Here is a 22,404-nt window from a genome sequence, read left to right on the forward strand (position 1 = left end):
TAATTTTGTAGGTTGTGATTTTGTTGGTGAGATTTTAGGGTATTTTTTGCATCAAAATTTCGATTTCAAGCACACATTTGAGGTAATTAAGTTTCTAAAATTACAATAATAACTTATATATTGCTTGATATTTAGACATATTTTATTTATTAATTATTAATTAATTTTGTTGGTTTGTGGATTTAATAGCAAATTTGATTGCTACGTGAAGTAATTTTGCTAGCTTTTGGATTATTAATTGCAAGAGGTACACATATATTCTCTTACTTCTACTTTTAATATTATTAAACAAATGTTAGAGGAGTTTGAATATCTTAAATATTCATCCATAATGAAGTAGGTTCTGAGATTAAAATTATGTGTTGCGGTGATAACGGAAGGTTGGGAACTTGTGTGTTTTAGTGAAGTAGGTTCTAAGAAATTTGGTTGTGTGCTGCAGAGTTATAAGGAAGAAACTTATTGTAATGACCCACTACTCTAGACTTTTGGACCATTAACGAAACTATACATACAAATCCTTAATAAAATTTACATTTTGCGAAAATACCATAAATTTATTAGAAACTTGTAGAAATAAAAGTTACTCTCATAAAATAAGTAGGATATGGGATCTCATTGTCTTTAAAAACAAAACATGATTTAAAATGAAAGGAATTACATAAGAAATGCGGAAAATACATGTAAAGATCATAAAATAAGACTACATCCTCGAAAATCGAACTCTCGACTTCTTGAATCCATTCACCACCGATACACAATCCCAAGCATCCACAAACCTTACTGCCACTATAACTATTTTCCTGCACATAAAACAAAAAGGAATGAGCCTAATGCCCAGCAAGAAAAATCTAACACATACATCATGTACATAAATTTCATAAGAAACATAAAAACATAACATAACACTTATTACATACACATACTATAATGACCATTATTACTTGGAGTCCCATAGACTAAACAAGTCATATGCCCATGAGATTAGTGGGGTCCTACTAGCTAAGTAGGTCATATGCCCATAATCTATTTTTTGGGTCTTGTTAGTCATATGGGTCATATGCCCAAGCCTACAAACATACATATTAGATTTATTTTTTCGGAGACTAGATTATATTTGTGTTTTCTCATATTAGATTTATTTTAATATTGATTTTTATATGTTTTAAATAAAGAGTTTATGTTTAATTTTGATTTTGTTCATAATAATTACTTTTAAGTTTTAATAATTAAAAATATTTACTTTAAATTTTATTAGAGTTATAATTTATACTTTTTTTTTAAACAGAGACCGATCGATAACTATACCAAAACAAAATATTTAAATTGATACGAAAGTGATCAACTTGTCCACTTATATGTTAACCTCTATCCTAGTTCATCGATCGCCATAAATACACATACAGGTAGGGATTTTAATTTATTAACCGTGAATAGTAATAATAAAAATAAATAACAAAAAGATTAAATTAGAGTAGCTCGAGTATCATTGAATAAAGAATTTAAAGCAGTTAAAAGCTTCCCAACTAGAAACCTCATCAAGTTGGTGTCTGCATTAACTCTTTCTCCATCCACCACCATCTTTTCTCACCATATATAAATATATATATATATATACACACACACATACACATATACATACATACATATATACCTAGTGGTTAAGATCAATACATTACATGTCATAGAATGGAAAACGAAAGAGATCTCTTATCCACAGAGATAGTCAACCGAGGGATCGAGTCTTCTGGTCCCAATGCCGGGTCTCCGACGTTCTCCGTCAGAGTCCGGCGGAGGCTGCCGGACTTCCTCCACTCCGTCAACCTCAAGTACGTGAAGCTGGGTTACCACCACCTGATAAACCATGGCATATACTTGGCCACCATACCTGTGCTGGTTCTGGTTTTCAGTGCCGAAGTTGGGAGTCTGAGCAGAGAGGAGCTGTGGAAGAAGCTCTGGGACGACGCTCGTTACGATTTGGCCACCGTCGTTGGCTTCTTTGGTGTCTTCGTTTTCACTTTGACTGTTTATTTAATGTCTCGTCCTCGCTCCATTTACCTTGTCGATTTTGCTTGTTATCGCCCTAGTGATGATCATAAGGTAATTATATAAATTTATATAGGGTCCATAATTACATCATAATTAATAATAATTATTAATTATTCATTCACTTGTTTAGATATATATATTTCAATTATAATTCACTCTTTCAAGAATTAATTTTTTTTTTTAAATTACCCTATATAATATTTGTACAAATAATATTGATAATTTCTGTTTTAATTTTTTAAAAAATAATAAATCTCTAATGATGGGATCATAATTTGATGGTTATTAGTTTACTTATTTAGATGTAAGAAAAAAAGTTATATCATTATTTAATTCAAAATTGTTATATAGAAATTAATTATTCATTATTTTTTTCATCAAAAAGTATACATATTTTTCAATAATATTTCACTCTTTCAAGAGATGTCTAATTTTTATTTTATTTTTTCAAAAAAATTACCCTCTAGCATTTGTAAATATATATATATATATATATGCTACCACAATCCACAATGATATTATGTCGGTGTTAATGATATACTATAGATCATGTTTTTTTTTTTTTGACAAAAATACTATAGATCATGTTTTGGTATTAGAAATATTAGATATTATCCCAATATTTATAGTAATAAATTATGAATTGTTTTATCATATTAATCAATATTCTCTATCACAAAAATTATATCCATTTTCTAAAAGGTAATTTATTATTTATATATATATTATAAATAGTTATCACAATAATATTATCTCGGTGTTAATGACTAAACCTTTTAGGTAGAGATATTTTGGTATTAGAAATATTATTTTTCCAATATTTATATTTATATTTATGAATACTCCACTTAACATATTCAATCCTCAATCACAAAAATTATATCCATTATCTTTTGTCTTAATTTGTTATTCGATACTTTTTAAAAAAAAAAAAAAAAAAGAAATTGTAATTTGACCAATTCAGTTATTATCATCCAAAAACTTTATTACTTATTTACAAATTAATTTCATACTTAGGTATAATTTGGTTTTATAATACGAGCATATATGTTCATTAATTGTTACGAGTTTTTTCCCTTATTTTTGTTTTAAAAAAAATATCTAGTTTAATCTTCTTAAACTTTTTTGTCCATGTTCCCGAACTTAATTCTAAATTTTGTTTGATAACCGAGATAATCTTTGAGATTAATTTTGATAAATCTATAATATGTCATTAATTAAAATATTTAGATGTTTCTTTTGATCATTGTATTATAGTCAAAGAAAAAAAACAAGATATATTACTGGAATAATAAATTAATTAACCTATGGCTATGGCCGCAGGTGTCAAGGGAAGAATTCATAGAAGTAGCAAGAAAATCAGGGAAATTTGAGGAAGGAAGCTTAATGTTCCAACAGAAAATAGTAAACTCATCAGGGCTTGGTGATGAGACATACATCCCAAAATCAGTGATCATGTCAGGCCAGAACACAGCCACCATGAAAGAAGGTCGAGCCGAGGCATCAATGGTGATGTTTGGAGCCCTAGACGAGCTGTTCGAGAAGACCAGAGTGAGGCCTAAAGACATAGGTGTACTCGTTGTCAACTGCAGCATATTCAACCCTACACCTTCTCTTTCGGCCATGATCATAAACCATTACAAGATGAGAGGTAATATTCTAAGCTTCAATCTTGGTGGGATGGGGTGTAGTGCAGGGATCATAGCTGTTGATTTGGCTCGAGATATGCTCAAAGCAAACCCTAATAACTATGCGGTGGTTGTGAGTACTGAGATGGTGGGATACAATTGGTACCCGGGCAATGATCGCTCCATGCTCATCCCTAATTGTTTCTTTCGCATGGGTTGCTCCGCTCTTCTACTTTCTAATCGTCGTCGCGATTATCACCGTGCTAAATATCGCCTTGAGCACATTGTTAGGACTCATAAAGGCGCTGATGATTCGAGCTTCGGGTAATGATTAATCCATCTGCATATAGTGAAATATGAATGAATCTTAATTATGGCATAGGATACTTATTCTCATTTCTAATTTACAAAATATCTTCACTAAGTATTTCATATGAATTTTCAAACCATAAGTTAGATAGGGACAAGTGAAAAATCACACTTCCATTTGCACATAGTGAAATATGAATCTCGTGACATAGGCTTTTCATTTTCAATTCTAATCTACAAAAGATCTCTACCAACTATTTCATACAATTTCAAAACCATGATTTTGATAAAGATGTAAATGAAGCTAGACAAGTCAAAAATCTCACATGTCTCTCTCGTCTTATTTAATAAATAAGGTAAGATAGACAAGACACCATAATTTTGTGACATTTTTACATAAAATACTCATTTTTGCTAAAAAAAACTACAGTTTTATGGTCAATTTTTTTTTCTTTCAATTTTACGATTTTAAGAAATTTTTTACATTTTTACGGTTTTGTCTTTTTTCTTTTTATGTTTTTTTTTATTGATGTTTAGTTATTCTGATATATATATTTTTTTATCCAGTGAGTTATTTTCAAGTTTCTAAAAATTATATTTTTGTAATTATGAAACTTTGAAAATTGTATTTTTGAAAACTTGAGTCAATATTTTTGAAGAAAAAAGATTAGGAACTGTAAAAAAAAGTAAAAAAATTAAAAAAAAATGTATATTTAAGAAAAAATCTCTAATTAGTCCCAATTGTGAGAAAAATATAACATCATAATTAAAAACTCTATATGTATTATTGTCATTATATATAATGAGCTGTGATTAATTTAAATTATATTAGTGGTGATTTACGATTAAATAATAAATATTATTATTTTAGTGGTGAACAATTTTTTTATTAGTCACATCAAACTTGTTTTGTGATTAAAAACAATCCTTTTGTAGTGACAACTGATAATTCAATAGAATTAATTGACTTATAATGACAGGTATAGTAGATTAATTAAGTCACTGCTAGTATAGTTGCTATTTCTTTATTGAGCTATTTAATTTTCAATTTATGCACTATTACTAATGCCTATCCAAAAATGGCCCAACTGTTATTAAATAGTCCAACTGCTTTGATAATATCAATTCTCATATGAAAAATAGTGTGATAATATAAGTTACAAAAAAATGAAATGTTACAATAACGATATAATTGTCTAAATGTAACATTTCCTTTTCCATTTTTGCCATGGTGTCTAAAAACAAACATTTATCTAAAAGAAAACAAAAAATTAGAAGGCCCATAAGTTTCGGCCCAACTTTTGTACAAGATGGGCCTTTCCACATGATAGAGTTAGGCGCAAATTGGGCCTAAATATAGGCCTTTCTATTTATACGATTTTTTTACAGAAAATTACAGATTTTATGTCTTTTAATAAAATCTATGCAAAAATATGGTTTTTTTAGAAAATATTTTATGGTTTTTTTGTTTAAATTCTTTAGTTATGGTTTTATTTTTCCATGTTTTTGTACAAAAACTAGTGGAAGCCATAATTTTACTATTAATAAATTTTAAAATTTTGTCATCAAATTTGAAAAAAGTATAATCCCCATATTTTTACAAATCGTAAAAGCCACAATACTGAAAAATCCACCTTTACATAATATATTTTTATTCTTGATATACATATTATACATTTGATATATCACTATTATATATTATTTTAATGTTTAAATGGTGTTTTTATAAAATAAAAGATTTCCAAGACTGAAAAATAATAAAAACATTTAAAAATTAGTGTTTTCTTCTTCTTTTTTTTTGAAAAAAAATTCTTCAACTATATAGAGTGATCAGACTTGTTATGACTTCAATGTAAGAAGAAACAGAAAGAACTAAAGAATAAGTTGACTTACTACTACTTGTTGAGAAAGAAAAGCAACCAAAACCATATAATTAAACATGTTATACTTACACATAAAGTCAAGTTTTTTGAAAGAAATAGGTCTCATTCACATTTGGTCTCAACAAGTAAATATTACACATTTTCTACTATTTGTACTTCTTTGCATTTAAAACCTCCTTTTCTTTCTTTTATTCCCATTTATGTGATATTGGGACCATATTTCTTATGCAAGAACCTCTACTTCAATAGTATACTTGTAACTATGACTTAAATTTTTGCCATTTATTGTTTTTGTATTGGGGTTATGACTTGGGAGTTTACTTTTGTGGAGATGAGAATCTAGAATTTAAGAGCATGATATGGTGTAATTTTGAGTGGTTGAATTTAATTATTTTGATATTTTAAATTAAAACAATTGAGGTCTAATTTTTAATTTAATTACTTGCACAATATCATATCAAGTGGAGTTAGGCACTGTATAAAAGAGCAATCCCAATAGTGTCTCTACTATATATATTGTTTAATACACCACCAAAGTACCACATTTTTCAATTCTAGATCCAACTTTTACCATACGTCATGTATCAGCATCTGTATATTTTTTTTAACATCATTTAAATATTATATATTTTTACAATTTTTAATTCATTTCAAATATTTATAATAAAATGTATTTATTTATCATTTCATTTTCTAAAATTAAAAATATTTTGATGCATGAATAGTATTCTCTATGCTAACTTATTACTAATTTTCTTTATATGTATGTTATTTACATCACAAAGTGCACTTAAGAGTATTTATATATATAAAGATTTCTTTTAATTTTTTTTTATTAAAAAATGTATATTTAATCATTTAAAAATAATTGCAGGGCTATCTGCCAAGAAGAAGACGAAAAAAGACAAAAGGGTTTAAAAATAAGCAAAAACCTAATGGAAGTAGGTGGTGATGCCATCAAAACCAACATCACAACTCTAGGCCCACTTGTTCTCCCACTCTCCGAACAACTCCTCTTCTTTGCTACCCTAGTCTGGACCCACCTCTTCGGCGGCACCACCGCCACCGCCACCGCCACCACCTCCGGCGAAAAGGGCAGCTCTAATCACCCCCAACCATCCCTTTCCCCGGCCACCACAAAGAAGCCGTACATCCCAGACTACAAGCTCGCATTCGAGCACTTCTGCATTCATGCAGCTAGCAAGCACGTGCTCGACGAGCTCCAAAAAAATCTAGGGCTGAGCAAGCTCCACGTGGAGGCATCTAGGATGACTCTCCATAGATTTGGCAACACCTCGAGCAGCAGCATATGGTACGAACTGTCGTATCTCGAGGCCATGGAGAAAGTCAAGAGAGGAGACCGTGTTTGGCAGTTGTCGTTTGGGTCAGGTTTCAAGTGTAACAGCCTTGTTTGGAGGTCACTTCGTCGAGTTCGAAAGCCTTTGACGAATAATCCTTGGCTTGATTGCATTGCTAAGTATCCAATTAATGATCTTATTAACTAAGCAAAAATGTTATAATGATGAGATCGTATCAACAAAGATGGTGATAATATATATATATATATATTATATTTTGTGTGCTTGGAATTTGAAGATATATATGTTATGACACTTTACATATATGTTATAGATGATTTGGATTATAATGTCATGAAATATTTTAGATTTATAGTTTGTTCTTGCTATATTTCTTTTTCATTAATTAGTGACATTATTTATCAAGTTAGATGTTTGTGGTGGTGATATTAATTGATGTTGATTTTTGTTTCAATTTGTGGATTAAATTGAGTTGTGTTTGTGACAAAATAAAATTCACATGTTAAATTCTTGTGTTGTAATGCAAGATTACAATATAAATATATATATAGTCATATAAATATAATTTTTTGGGTGCTTGGATTTTGAAAGTATTATAGTCATATGTACTTTATTTTTTTCGTTTATATTAGAACATTTTATATGTGTTATAGATGGTTAATTATGATATTAAGTAATAGTAATATTTTTGTTTCAATTTGGATGAAATTGGTGTGTTATTTCTATGTATTGCAATATTCACAATTTGTGCTTCAGGTTTGAGTTTGAGGCAAGGCAAGATTTCAAAAATAGGATATCTTTTAGTTAATAAAATGGTAATTTTTTATGGGTTTATGCCTTTTAAAAAATTACTTTTTGTACTATGTGTTTTTTAAAATAGTTCAAATAGATCTCTAAACTCAATTTTGATCAAAAAATTTGAACTAAAATTACAAATAATTCATCAAACTAACAACTCATAACAAAAATACAGTCATTCTGCCTAAGAACTGTGTTGTTATATTCAATTTTTTATTCATCAAAATTAAGTTTATGGACCTATTTGAATCATTTTATAAAATACAATGTCCAAACAAATAACGAGTCAAAACACATAATTTAAAAAAGTATAACTTTTTTTTATATATTTTAAAGATTTTTGTGTTGTTATAATGATATATTTAACTTCCATTGATACTAGTAGGTACTTCTTAGATACCAACGTGACTTGTTTAAATGAAATAAGAACAATAGTGTTGGTAGTAATAAAAGGTCAATTTAATTATGCTAAAATCTTTAAATTGTTAAACAACTATCATCACTGCAATCTCCTCTAAATATCGAATATAATGACAAATAACACAATACCTTTAGAATTTGTCAATAATGACAAAGTTAAACTTCACATACAACGAAACATTCATCTTAATAAGCATATAACGTTCATACCTTCTTTTAGTCCAAAAAAACAGTAAAAAATATTTAAAAAGTCAAGAAATACCCATGAGCTATTATTATATAATTACATAATTTATGAAAAAAGTTACTATTAATTATTCATATATATAATACTACGGACTGGTCTCTGAAAGAAACTACATCTTTTTCTCTAATTAAAATATCAAAACAAAAAAATAGTTGCATCAAATATGAAGTTAGGGAGTTTTCTAAGTAGTAGGAGCATCAATTTTGTCCTTCTCGTATGAGTGTTTTTTATTTTTGACACTTGGCGAAATTATAATCTAATTTTTTTTATGTAATGACATACATTATAGTTATGACATGTATCCCGCCAATTTTGATGGGTTCACAGTACTGAAATCAAAATTTCAATAATTTGTTTTCCACTTGTATTAAAAAAAATTAAGCACTAGTACAACTCACTGTTTAAACTCTGATTTCGACAACATAAGTTATTCAGAATTTTTTTTAAAATTAGCAGGATATCTGTTATAATTATAACGTACGTTATCATGCAAAAAAAAATTAGGTTATAATTTCTTCGGGTGTCAAAACTAAACAATATTCATACGGTAGGATAAAAATAATGCAACTACTTGAGAAAATTCCTACGAAATTATATTGAAAAATTTAATTATATGTTTTAAAAGAAAAAGAAAAAACTTTATTCATTGGTGTACTTCATAACAAGTATTGACAAAAGTCTTCTTTTACTTGAGGTATTACAAAACAAAACAAGGTGTTGGCAAAATATTTGCTGGCGTAATGCTTTCATCATTACACGTTACACGTAATGCTTACATCATTACACGTTACATAATTCAAAATAATTTTAGTTATTGAGAAGAAAAAAATAAATTATACTTATTTTAATTGATTTTGGTTTTTAAAATTATATTCAAATTTCAATAGAGTTAAAAACTACTTGAAGGTTCAAGACTCTACATGTTCCTCATGTCTAGGAGTACAAAATTATTTTTCTTTTTTATTTATTTTTTTAAAATCAGGTTAATTTAGTGGCTAAAAAAATTTGTACAGCTATAGACACATTTCAAATCTAAGGGAAAAAAATTAAAAAGAAGGATCATATGTTATGTAAGTGATCATATATATAATTTAATATATGTAATTTAAATTTTTTTTTTTGTGATGATAAAATTTACAAGCTTCTCAATAAGCAACCACCACCAGTGAGACTGCAACGAAATATTTAGTGAAAAAAAATTCTAATTTTCTTATGTAAAAAAAAAAAAAAAAATGAAATTTCATGTAGTGTCATAAATGGTATAATAGTTAATGTGTACATTTTCTAAATTGTGAAACGGGTTCTTAAAACTATTTTTTTATTCCATAATAAAAATCTAACAATCTATTATATTTGAATTTTTAAAAGGAAACTTGTTTGGATTCAAATAAAAAATTAAAAAAAATTAGTATGACAAAGTAGAAAATATTTTTAAAAATGTTTTATAAATTTTAGAAGAATATTTTCCTCTATCTTTTTCTTTTCAGCAGTTTTGTCTCACAATTTTTTTTTTTCGAAATCGTTTGTTTGAATTTTGGAGATTAGGAGGAAAAAAAATTTCATGTTTGGATTCAAACAAAAATTGAGATTTCTATTTCTAAAAAAGCTATAACATAATTGTAATATAATTTTATAAGATTTAGAACAATTCACTATAAAAAAAAAAATCATATTTTTAGTCATAATAAAATTTGTAACAAAAAGTGAAAAATTAATTACTAAAAATAATCACCATATCTATGTCTATGTAGCTAAAAGTATTAATAAAAAAATTCAAAATTTATTGTGACTAATTAAATATCTTTTTAGTCCCAATGAATAAGAACTTGTAACTAAATATTATTTTTTTGTCACAAATAATTTTTTGTTGTAACTAAAAGTGATATTTAGTTACAAAAGACCAATGTTGTGATTAAAAAATTGTTAGAATAATTTTTTTGGGCAAGACTACCATAGTGAATCATACACTTTTACACATGTGGATAAAATAAAATATTCTAATTTTTTTACATGACAGTGTTCATTGTAATCACATCGAATCTCTTGTACGTTTTCAAGAAACTTTGAATAATTTAGTGTGACGAAACAAGATTCTAGTACCATTACGTCCAAAAATATAATATTTATTTCGACACCCTAATTCATTCAAAATTTTCTGAAAATATATATAGGAGATTTGATATGACTACAATAAACACCGACCGTCATATAAAAAGATTGAGGTCATAATTTATTTACGTGTGTAAAATATGTATAATTTACTGTGCATAAAAATGTGCACTATTACAACCATTATAAATATATTATATAAAAAAAAGTGTTTTATCAAATTTTAGCTTAGAAAATATTTTTTTCCCACATAAATGTTTTCCTTGCTGTAAGATTCAAACATAGCTACTAAGATCCAAACAAAATTCAACTTTTATATGGAGTTTCCCAGCATTTTCCAGAAGTCGAAGACTTTCACACAAATGAAACCTTTTTCTCTTAAATTTAACTTAGTGTTACTATATAAGTACCAGCTGTCATGTAAAATATATATTGGATTTTTCTCACGTGCATACCCTAAAAAATGTGAAAAAGTATACATTGGTACATACATTTTTTATTTTAGCTCGTAAAGTATTTTTGGCTCATTTTTTTTATGACGATATATATTGTACTTATTTAAATCATCCTACAAATTTTCATGAAATTTTAAATAATTTATAATATTAAAATTAAGTTCAAATAGATTACTTTCCACTCGTATAAAAAAACAATCGCGCACGTAACAAATTTTTTATTATGCTTTTCGATATTGTAAATAATTTAAATTTTTTTTAAAATTTTCGAGATGCTCAAAATAACTACAATATATATAGTCATTAACTACAATATATCGTGCACAAATATGAAACATATATGCATTTAATTATACTAGATATAATGAAACGTGCAATATCCACATTTATTTAGTTTAATTTATAAACTTCATTAATTATTTTTATTAAATTTATATTAATATTATATAAATTTCAAATAAATATTTAATTTTAATTAAATAATTTATTTATTTTTGTTTAAGTTTATGTTTGTTCTAATTTTTGAAATTGAGAGTGACTATAAAAGATTATATATTATAAGTTTAATGTAAAATTAAATATTATACGTGAATTTTAAATTTAAGTTTTTTCCTAGTTTTTTTTTTTTTAAAATTGTTACTAATTGATAGTAAATTATATTATAAGTTTAATATGATATTATTATAATAAGTAAATTTAAGTTTAATTAAATTTTATTTAAGTTACAAAACGTATGATTTTATTATTTTAAAATAATTATCATTGTAAAATATCTCAAAAATATCATATTTTAATTAATTAATTTATTTATTATTTTTAAATAATTATTATTGTAAAATATCTAAAAAAATATCATATTTTTATTTTTTTAATTATTTATTTTATTTTATTTAAGTTTAAGTATTTACAAACTACCGTTAAATATAAAAAATATTATTTTAAGTATAAGAATATTCCGTTAAAATTAACATTAAACAAATAAAAAACTGTTAAAATCAAAAAATTTTGTTATCTACACATTTATTATATAGAAGAAATATATTCAAATTTGAATAATTCCTTTAGTAATAATTATAAGTCGTCGTATAATCATACTTGTGAACCCTGCGACTTTATTGCTATATATATAGAAATATTGTTTAAAGAAAAACACTGTTCAATTGACTGTATTACTCGTAATTATTAACTGTATAGTAGTCTCACGCAATTGATACACATGCAATAAACAGTTCTTATATTGAAGACCAAAGTTTGAAATGTTCTTTTGAACGAAAACCCTTATTAAATTATACAAGATTTGGTAAACTCATGTGATTCACAATATATATATATATACCAGTTACAAACAACAAAACATATCATTCATATTTACTTAATATTATTTATATAATTTATTAAATTTGTATTATTGTCATATAAATATATTTCAAATAAATAAACAATATTATTTATAAAAAATAACATAAACATATTAAATAAAAAATTAAACCAAAACACTGTTTATGATTATTTTTAAATATATATTATAAGATAATTTTAAAAAAAAATTAAGATTATGTGTTATATATTATTATAATAACATTTAAATTTATATTGATATAAGTATTAAATATCTAGTTTTGTATTAAATATTATTATAATAATAATATTTGAATTCATATTAATATAATTAGTAAAAAATAAAATTATATATTATTATCATAATATTATTTTATAACATTTAAATTTATATTAATATAGTTATTAAATATCTAATTTTGTACTATATATTATTATAATAATATATAATATTTTATAATATTTGAATTTAAATTTATATTAATATAATTATTGTATATGTAGTTTTATATTAAATATTATTATAATAATGATATTTATAATATTTAAATTTATATTAATATAATTGATAAATTTTAAAAATATATTATGTTAAATATTTAAAATATTTCATTTTAAAGTTAACGTAACAAACTGTGAAAATTAAAAATTTTCTACACACTTCTTGTAAAGAAGAGATATGCATATGTGTTCAAAGACACACGTACTCACACGTACTCACACGTACTCACACGTACTTACACGTACTTACGCATGCTTTTACTTAGTTGAGCGTATATATATAATATATATAATTATGTATATATATATTTATATATAAAAATATATATAGTCTAGAGTCAAATAGTTGTAATAAAATGGAAAATATCAAAGTTTGATAGTAGTGAACGTGTTGAAACTCGTAAAGAAAAAACCTTGATTACTATCTTGACTAATTAAGTGATGACGTGGCACTCTCTCTCTCTCTTCTTATTTTGTACAATAATTACTCGGTTGTTAGGAAATTGTAGTTCCATCTTCGAAATTTCAGTGATGATGATGACAACACTTTGGTCAAATATTTATATAAATAGAAATTATTATTAAGCTTTTTGTATGGTTTGGTTTGACTAAGAAGAAGTAAACTAAGAAAACGACATAGATCGATAAATTAATTGGGTGGGAAGTGGGAAGAGAGTAGGACTGATTTATATATATTATTTAAATAATGTATTAATTTATTTTTATTATGTTTCTTTTATTATCATATAAATTTTAAATAAAAAAATAATAATGTATATAAATATATTAGGAAAAATTAAATCAAATTAGATATATTTTTTGTATATATATAAATATGGTGCATTTTAATTTTAAAATTAAATATATTTCTTTTAATTTTCTTTTATAAAAAATATCTACAAATTTCAATATAATAAAATATTATAAAATTATAAAACAGAACTATAAATTCAAAAAGTTTATTTGATCAACTTTTAATTATTTAATTTAAAAAATTTTAAAGCCAGTAAAAAATTATATATAAATATATATTATTTAATTAGGGACCGAATACAACACATCTACTTTTTTTACAACACCGGTCCTTTATCTATTTTCAACATCTGGATAGATATAATCCTAAAATTTTTATATAACAATATACATTGTAGTTATTTAAACATCCTGCAAATTTTCAAGAAATTCTGAACAGTTTACGAATTCAAAAACAGGTCAAACCGTCAAATTTTACACACGTACACAAAAAACAAACAGTTTAAACACTGTTTTTAGTATCATAATTTATTCAGAATTTCTTAAAAATTTGTAGGATGTTCTAGATAGCTACAATGTACACCGTTATATAAAATAATTAATGTTATATCTATCCAGGTGCCGAAAATAGAAAAATGATGCACCAGTGTTGTCAAAAAATAGATGAATTGTAGTCGCTCCATATTTAATTAATGGTTAGATCAATTAAAATAAACAATTTCTCATTAAAAAAAACTAAATGGCAAAATAATAATATGTATATTTATGTCTTATTTCACTATTACATATATGTTTGGGTAAACAAAATATGTTAAATGAAAAAAATTAATAATTAATAAAATAAAGAAAAAAAATTAAGTCTATAAATATTTTTCGGTTATAAACATAATTGATAGAGTAATTTAAATACTTTAATATGAAATATTAAAATATGTGATGATAAATTATTATGACTAATTTATTACTTATTATTTTATTTTTCAATTTATTTACCTTATTTAGATGATTTTATTACTTTTTTCAATATATTTACCTTACTTAAATAACTTTAAAACTAACGCTGTTAGAAAATAATAAAAAAAAAGCGTTAAATCTAACGGAAAATAATAATTTCTGTTAAATTCACATTTATAATAAATAAATATATATAATAGTGTTGACGTCGTTTTTCGTCAACAGTGAAATAACAACACGAAAACAATAATCAATTATGGCCGAATGAAATATGATAACACAAACGAGATTTTTTACGTGGTTCAGCAGTTAAATCTGCCTAGTCCACGAGTTTTTGTTATTAAACTTAAGATGATCTCTGAAAATTCTTGAAGGAAGAATTCTCCAAAGTTTTCTCTTAAGAACACCCAAATTCGGTCTTTTACAATGGTGCATGACCTCTCTATTTATATAGAAGATTTCATAATACTATCCCACATATTTCGGGAAGCTATTCTGTATATGCAAATAAATTAAATGGCATTAAAAGCCAGCAATCCTATATACAAGGAAACGTCCCTTGAAGATTAGAGGGCGTATAACTGAACAAATAATATCCCTTAATTGTAGGGGATTTATAGTAATCAATGTAGACCGCGTCTCTTATAGATGATTCATTAGGATATTCAAAGTTATTATCCTATATCGCGAAGGCCCTATTCACCCAGGTCTCTTATCGATCTTCGAGCTATAGCATCTTCCCGAGATCACGTGGCTTCGAACTCATACTTATGTCGAGCTCGGGACCCTTAATCCGGGGCTATCCCGAGAACAGACGTATTTCGGGGTCAACCTTTCGAGCTTGTGAGGATCTCGAGGCTACCATCTTCGAAGTCACCTCTGCTTCGCAGGCCTGATGCCTAGGCTTCGGACGTGTTCCAGATATTACGAGTCCATTCATTATGAATCTAGCTTTCGAGGTCACAATTCTCATGGCTCGAAATTTGGGTGTAACATTTGCCCCCTCAAAAGTATAACTGATTATTGTTTTCATGCTCTTATTTCATTGTTGACGAAAAACAGCATCAACAAATAGATACAAGCAATGTTTGATTAGTTTTATTTATAAAATCTAATAATTATTTTTATTAAATTTTTATCATTGTCCACTACTAGAAAAATAGGTTTTAACTTCGATTTTTTCGCTTGTTAATTTTCAGATCTCGTGGAAATATTAACCAAAATTAATCAGAGTGAAGTTAAAAATATTTAAAAACCAAAGATAAAAGCAGCACGCATAAGTGGTGCTGACAGAACATTTTTAACTTCAGTTATTATATAATAACCGAAGTTAAATGTATTTTTCCTAAAAAAAATATTTTTTTTATTTGGATTATTATTTTTATTTTTATCAAATATTTTAATAATTATTTTGCTATTATTTTAATATTAATGAAATTATCTATACGTTCCAATAAACTTAAAATTAAATAAAATCCACAAACTATATAGACTTAATGTACATATATATACACATTCATACATAAATAAAAGATAAGTACCACATAAACATCTAAAGTGTTCATAGAACTAAATTTGTAAAGTGTCCATATATACATTCACCTAAATAATTATTTAAAATATTGAAATTTCTCAAGTATTATATATTTTTCAAATAAAATAGCAGACTTTTCCCTATAAATAGGATTACTCAAACCTGTTGACATTCAATTAATTTATAACTAAAATTTTCAACAGTTCATAGAGCAAATAAGCATATAATCATGTCAAGATTATCAAAAATTGAAGACTGAGTTGAAATTGAAGGGACACCTCATACCAAAAAGTAAAGTTTAGTCTTCAATTACAGTAGTATTCGTGTTAATTGATTTTCCATCTTGAATGTTGACGGTATCCATAAGCCCTCTAGTTCAAAGTAACTGTTAGAATAGTTGGTTCGCATTAAACATCAGATCACATGAACAAAGTTACGTTTTTTTTTCTTCTAGTCTTGTCTACCATTTCGTCAGATGAGCTTGCGTTTAATTATGGTATTTTAAAGTTTGATGACAGTCGTAAAACCCTCTATAAATTGGTCATATTATCTCAGTTATTGTAAGAGGAACAAGAACAAATTTCATTTGTAAAGAATAGGGGCTATTATAGAGAGAGCGCTTGAGAGAGAAACGCTTGCGTCTTGGGTTAGAGATTTCTTTGTACATGGTCAAGTGTACTCGGGGTTTTTCTTGGGTTCAAGGCATTGTAATCCAACAAGTGTAGAAGTTCTCAAGTGGTGACAAGTTGTAATTTATATTGTTGTTTCATAGTGCAGAGAAGAACATCCTTAGGGGAGTTCAAGGAGGATGTAGACTCAAGTTTATTTGGGCTGAGCCACTATAATTCTTGGTGTTGATTTTATTATTTTTCTTGGTTAATTTTTCTATTGAATTTGTGCATGTTGTTTCTACTGGTTTGTTGATTTTGTGTTTGTAGATGAAGCTGGTGTTAGGAAGGTGAATTTCCTAACATCGGTATCAGAGTTAGGTCAATTGGCAAAGTTTAGCTTCAAGATCAAAGGAGACAAAGAAGGGAAGAACTGACTAAATCAAGTTCTTCATCAGAAAGTGACACAGAAAAAGTTTAAGTCAAGAAAGTAGTCCAAGAATCGAGTACTAAGGTTCAAGAATCTATTCAAAGAGTCTTAGATTATGGTTACAATAGCAATATGAGTAATATGAAGCTTGAAATAGAGAGGTTTGATGACAATGGGGATTTTAGAATTTGGAGAAGGAAGATTAAAGGAATGTTGGCTTCTCCAAAATTATTGTGTGTTTTTTAAGATCCCATTTCGCGACCTAAAGATACTACAAAAGATCAAAAAGAAGAAATGCTCGAATCAGCCATTAGGATTATGATTTTTCACTTGTCGGATTCAATCATTATAATGGTTGATAAAGAAGACACTCCATCCAAGATTTGGAAGAAATTAGATGAGTTATTTCAGCAAAAGACTCCCACCAACAAAATCTTTCTTAAGGAAATAATCTTTGGATTTATGATGATGTAACGCCTTGGATAGCCAAGATCATTGCACTGTGTATTTTAAATAATGCAAGACTTGCTAATCAATTTGTTTGGACATAAACGTGTTTCTAAAGTCAACTGATATGTTAGGGTTAAAAGAGTTTGATCATAAAATAGTTGACTTTCATTAAAGTAAGAGTTTGGTATACGGGATCCCAAAAATAATGTTTACAAGACGGTTACAACCCTCAAGAGTAAATACAATTGAAGCCAGCCTAAATGGCAAAATACAATTTTGGCTCTAATCCCTATCAATCCCTCGGCCGTGGCGGTCGAGCAGCTGTCGGTGTACACACCACCCCCAAAGCTCTCCAACTCATGGCTGGTCCAGCTTTCCCCTGTCCTTACCTGCACCACGTAGCACCCGTGATCCAAGGCTGAGCAAGAGAACTTAACTCAAACAAGCACAAATAAACAATAGTATATGCTTAGTAAACTTAGATCAACAAGCTCAGTCAACAGCAGAATATAAGCAATAAGCTTAACAGAAATGTTCATTTCAAACAACCACATAAACCATTCATATCAATCAATAGATTAGTTAAGTGCAAGCTGCACTTCTGTTTATTGTATAATAGTCAGGCCTGACGCCCTTAGGCCGAGCCCTCTAGTCTAAAAGCTGACCCCGACACACTTAGGCCAGGTTGCGTTCTGCACGCTCATTATTGCCACCCGGCACCTTTAGGTCGGCCTTCTAAATAGTTATCATCACAAATATGCATCGCACATCAGGCAATCAAACGAAACCTACACAAGTATGCCTAACTGGGCATTCTTAGATACAAATATATTCATGACCCGGGTGCAGCTTTCTTACCTCGAATCCCGAGCTGAAGATGTAAAGCAGTCCCAAGAACGATCCTCAATACGGTAACCCTATTTACAAAGCGATAATGGATAACTATTAAAATCCAAACCCATTAAATGCTTCAAGAATAGCGTACCAGCCTTCGGGACCTCGAATTATACTAAACCGGGCAGTAGAACCCTTCCTGAACACTTTGGTTTAAGTTCTTGAGCCCAAAAACCTAATTTGGCTAAGACTGCCTAGGCGGGCCACGACTTGGCCCTGAGGGTCGCGACGCGCCTCCAAGTCAGAGGCGCTAGCCCTAAACTCCCAGGGACACACACCGCGACATGCCCTTTAGGGCCGCGGCGCACCTACGAAACAGCAAGCCCCCAAGGTTTCTGGGGTCACGCGGGCCGCAACACCCAAGAACAGGGTCGCGACATGACCCCGCGAACCCATAAATCCTGTGGCTTTTCGTGCGTTTTCTCCCAACCTAATTCATCAAAATCCAACATAAGATGCATAAAATCCAAAATTTAGCCTCTACACCTTAATAGTCTACTCAAAGCAACACAACCACTTAAAATTCTAACCAAGGTCCTCCTAGGAAATCAGAATTCGGCCAAAACCCCTTTGAAACTTAAAGAGCTTAATAACACCTATACTAAAAACAAAATCCACAAAGAAATCAGGTTATGAAGCTTACCTCAAGAGCAATTTCGACCTTGAACTGATCCTCAAGTAATTCTAGCTCAATTTCCCAGCTTAAATCCACAAATTCCAACCTCAATCCTAAGCTTTCTCTTTCAAACCCTTAATGCTTTAGAGAGAGATGAACGTGGGAGAATGACGGCTGAGAGGTATTCTAATATGTTCTGGTTATTTCCTAAGGTCTCTTAGCTTATCCCTCACACAAAAGACCAAAATACCCCTAGTATTATCTCGACCCTTCATTGCCCTTAAGGGCAAAACGACCATTAGCCCCAATTCCCGCTAATTCCTAGAGTCTTCCTACAAATTCCTAATTAGTCCCGACATACCCAACTAATCACCAAAATAATTGCATGTTAGCCAATAATTCCCAAATACGCACTAAGTCCCCGAAATACCCCTTGGCTCATCCCCAAGCTGGGTATTAAACCCCGTTGTGACTATTCCGCTAATCCGCTCACCAGGATCGCCTCGAGCCAAATATTGCAAATATATCCACATAATAATAATGTGGTCTCAATCATTTAACACACATAATCGCATTTATGCCCTCAAATGGCCAAAATTATAAATATGCCCTTATTAACAAGAATGGGCCCACATGCATATTTAATATTCATAAACATGCATATACATTCATATTATCATATAAGTCATGCATGCCACATAATCAAGCATTTAATCCATTAATTACACATATATATCCAATTAGGCCCTATCGACACACTAATCAAGACACTAAACCTTATTAGTATTTTTGGGACGTTACAGATACGCAGTAACAAGAGTTTGGAGCATAATTTGGATGTGTTCTTAAGGATGAATAATGAGTTGGTTAACTCAAGAGAAGGAGAAACTTTAAGTGATGAAAATCAAGCAATTATCATTTTGAATTCCCTGTCTAAATCGTTTAAGGAGGTTAAAAGTGCTATCAAGTATGGTCGTACATCAATTACTTTAGAAGAAGTAATTTTAGCATTGAAATCAAAGGATTTAGATTGAAATAAGAGAAATCTTCTTCATCAAGCCTTGGAGAAAACTACTACGCAAGGGGTCGATCACCACATAAAAACTCAAATGACTATCATGGTAAAAGGCACAACAAGAGAGCAGAGCTAAATCTGGTTCTAGGGGTCCAAACAATTCAAGGGCGTGTTTTCATTGTGGCATGCTTGGTAACATGAAGAGAGATTTTTATCTCTGGCTTAGAAAACAAAAAGGCAGGAGTTCTGTCTATGAAAATGCTAGATCCATCTACGAGGGAAAATTTGAACATGCAGATTCAACAAATATTGAAGAAGCTTGCAATGATGTTGAAGCTTTAATTGCAGCAACTGGAGAAAACAAAAAAGATTGGATCTTGGACTCTAGGTGTTCATACCATATGACTTTCAATAAGGAATAATTTCAAGATTTCAGAGAGTTGAAGGGTGGTAAGGTTATTATGGGGAAAAATCAATCTTGCCAAGTAACTGGACTAGGCTCAATAAACATCAAAATGTTTTATGGTGTCATTCGAACATTGAATAATGTCAGGTATGTTCCTATTTTGTCTAAAAATTTGGTTTCACTAAGCGAGCTTGATGATGCAGATTATACAGTAAAAATAGAGCGTGGAACCATAAAGATTTGTAAGGGTTCAATGGTAGTTCTTAAGGGACTTAAGGACTCTCTATACTACCTAATTGGTGAAACAGTAACTGGCAGCAACAATTTAGCTGAGGCACCAGAAGATCACAAGGCAATCATATGGCATAAGAGGCTTGGTCACATAAGTGCTAATGGCTTACAAGTGTTAAAGCAACAAAACTTACTTGGAAATGATAAGGTGAGCAAGGTATATTTTTGTGGGAATTATGTCTTGGGAAAACATCACAGATTGACTTTCAAAGTTGGGCAACACAATTCAAGGGGCATACTTGAATACCTACAAGCAGACTTATGGGGCCCAGAAAAGCCTCCAACAATTGGATGAAACTATTACCTTCTTTCTATTATAGATGATTTTTCTAGAAAAGTATGGGTTCATTTATTGAAACATAAAAATGATGCATTTGAGGCTTTTAAAAATTGTGTTGACGCCGTTTTTCGTAAACTTAAAAAGTAGAGCGAATAAACAATAAGGACTATGGCACCGATGAATAATATAGTCAAACAACAGGAATTTTACGTGGTTCAGCAGTTAACTCTGCCTAGTCCACGAGTCAATTTTATTTAGACTTTGGAGCTTTTTGGTTGCCTCTCTGAGAGTAATTGCGCAGAGATTATTTCCAGAAAAATAAATATTTTTTCCATCCCCTTACAAATGATGCTTTCTTCTCTATTTATAGAGGAGATCTCAGAATCCAATCCCACACGTTTCGGGAAGTTATTCTGTAAATTAATAAATTTAATTACTTTAAATTTTGTAACTCCTATATACAAGGAAACGTCCCCTGAAGACCAAGGGGCATATAACAGACTAGTTAATATCCCTTTAATGTAGGGAGGTTACAACAATAAATATATTTTAAACGCATGGAACACGTCTCATCAGATGACCCATTACGTTGTTCGAGATCGATAATCAGTATCATGCCGGACCATGTCTTTAGGTAAATTATGAGCTAGCCACCTTACCCCAAGACCAGCTCGGAGCGGGTAAATACCACCGAGGCCATTATATTCCGAGCTTATACCCTTGCCAAGCTCGGGCTACTTGATCCGAAGACACCCGACAACGGATACACTTCGATGCTATGTCTTTCGAGCTTAGAAATCACTTCGAGGTTACATATCTTCGAGGTTGCCACCTCGCTTCGAGGGTTTGGCACCTGGACCACGAACATGCACTTTAGATATCACGAGCTCACACCTGACGAATCCAGCTTTTGAGGTCACAATCTCCCGACGCTTTGTCCCCTTCCCCAATGATTCGTCTTCTTCCTTCCTCCTTTTGCAAATGAAAACTTGGGCAAGGTAGATTTTTGCTTGGACCACGACATGGAGGCGGCTTCACGATGGGTTGTAGTGACGTGGGCTTGATTGTCATCAAACAGAGAGCTTGGGCGCTGCAGCAGCGAGAACCTCGATGTCAAGAG

The 22,404-nt window shown here is 29.2% G+C and overlaps 1 protein-coding gene across 1 annotated transcript; it reads left to right on the forward strand.

Annotated features, from left to right (window-relative positions):
- The first annotated feature begins 1,622 nt into the window (after positions 1-1,622).
- LOC133807109 (3-ketoacyl-CoA synthase 10) lies at positions 1,623-7,537 on the forward strand. Its single transcript, XM_062245270.1, has 3 exons — positions 1,623-2,097; positions 3,370-3,998; positions 6,741-7,537. Exons 1-3 carry the CDS (start codon positions 1,687-1,689, stop codon positions 7,369-7,371), a joined length of 1,671 nt encoding a protein of 556 aa, XP_062101254.1. The 5' UTR covers positions 1,623-1,686; the 3' UTR covers positions 7,372-7,537.
- The last annotated feature ends 14,867 nt before the right edge of the window (positions 7,538-22,404 follow it).

Source organism: Humulus lupulus, chromosome X (genome assembly GCF_963169125.1).
Source record: "Humulus lupulus chromosome X, drHumLupu1.1, whole genome shotgun sequence".
Taxonomy (NCBI): domain Eukaryota; kingdom Viridiplantae; phylum Streptophyta; class Magnoliopsida; order Rosales; family Cannabaceae; genus Humulus; species Humulus lupulus.

Bases quoted from the DNA above. Each gene is read 5' to 3' on its own strand.
- LOC133807109 (XM_062245270.1), top strand. From the start codon at position 1,687: ATGGAAAACGAAAGAGATCTCTTATCCACAGAGATAGTCAACCGAGGG. The intron at 2,098-3,369 runs GTAATTATATAA...CTATGGCCGCAG, and splicing joins GCCCTAGTGATGATCATAAG to GTGTCAAGGGAAGAATTCAT. The intron at 3,999-6,740 runs GTAATGATTAAT...AAATAATTGCAG, and splicing joins GCTGATGATTCGAGCTTCGG to GGCTATCTGCCAAGAAGAAG.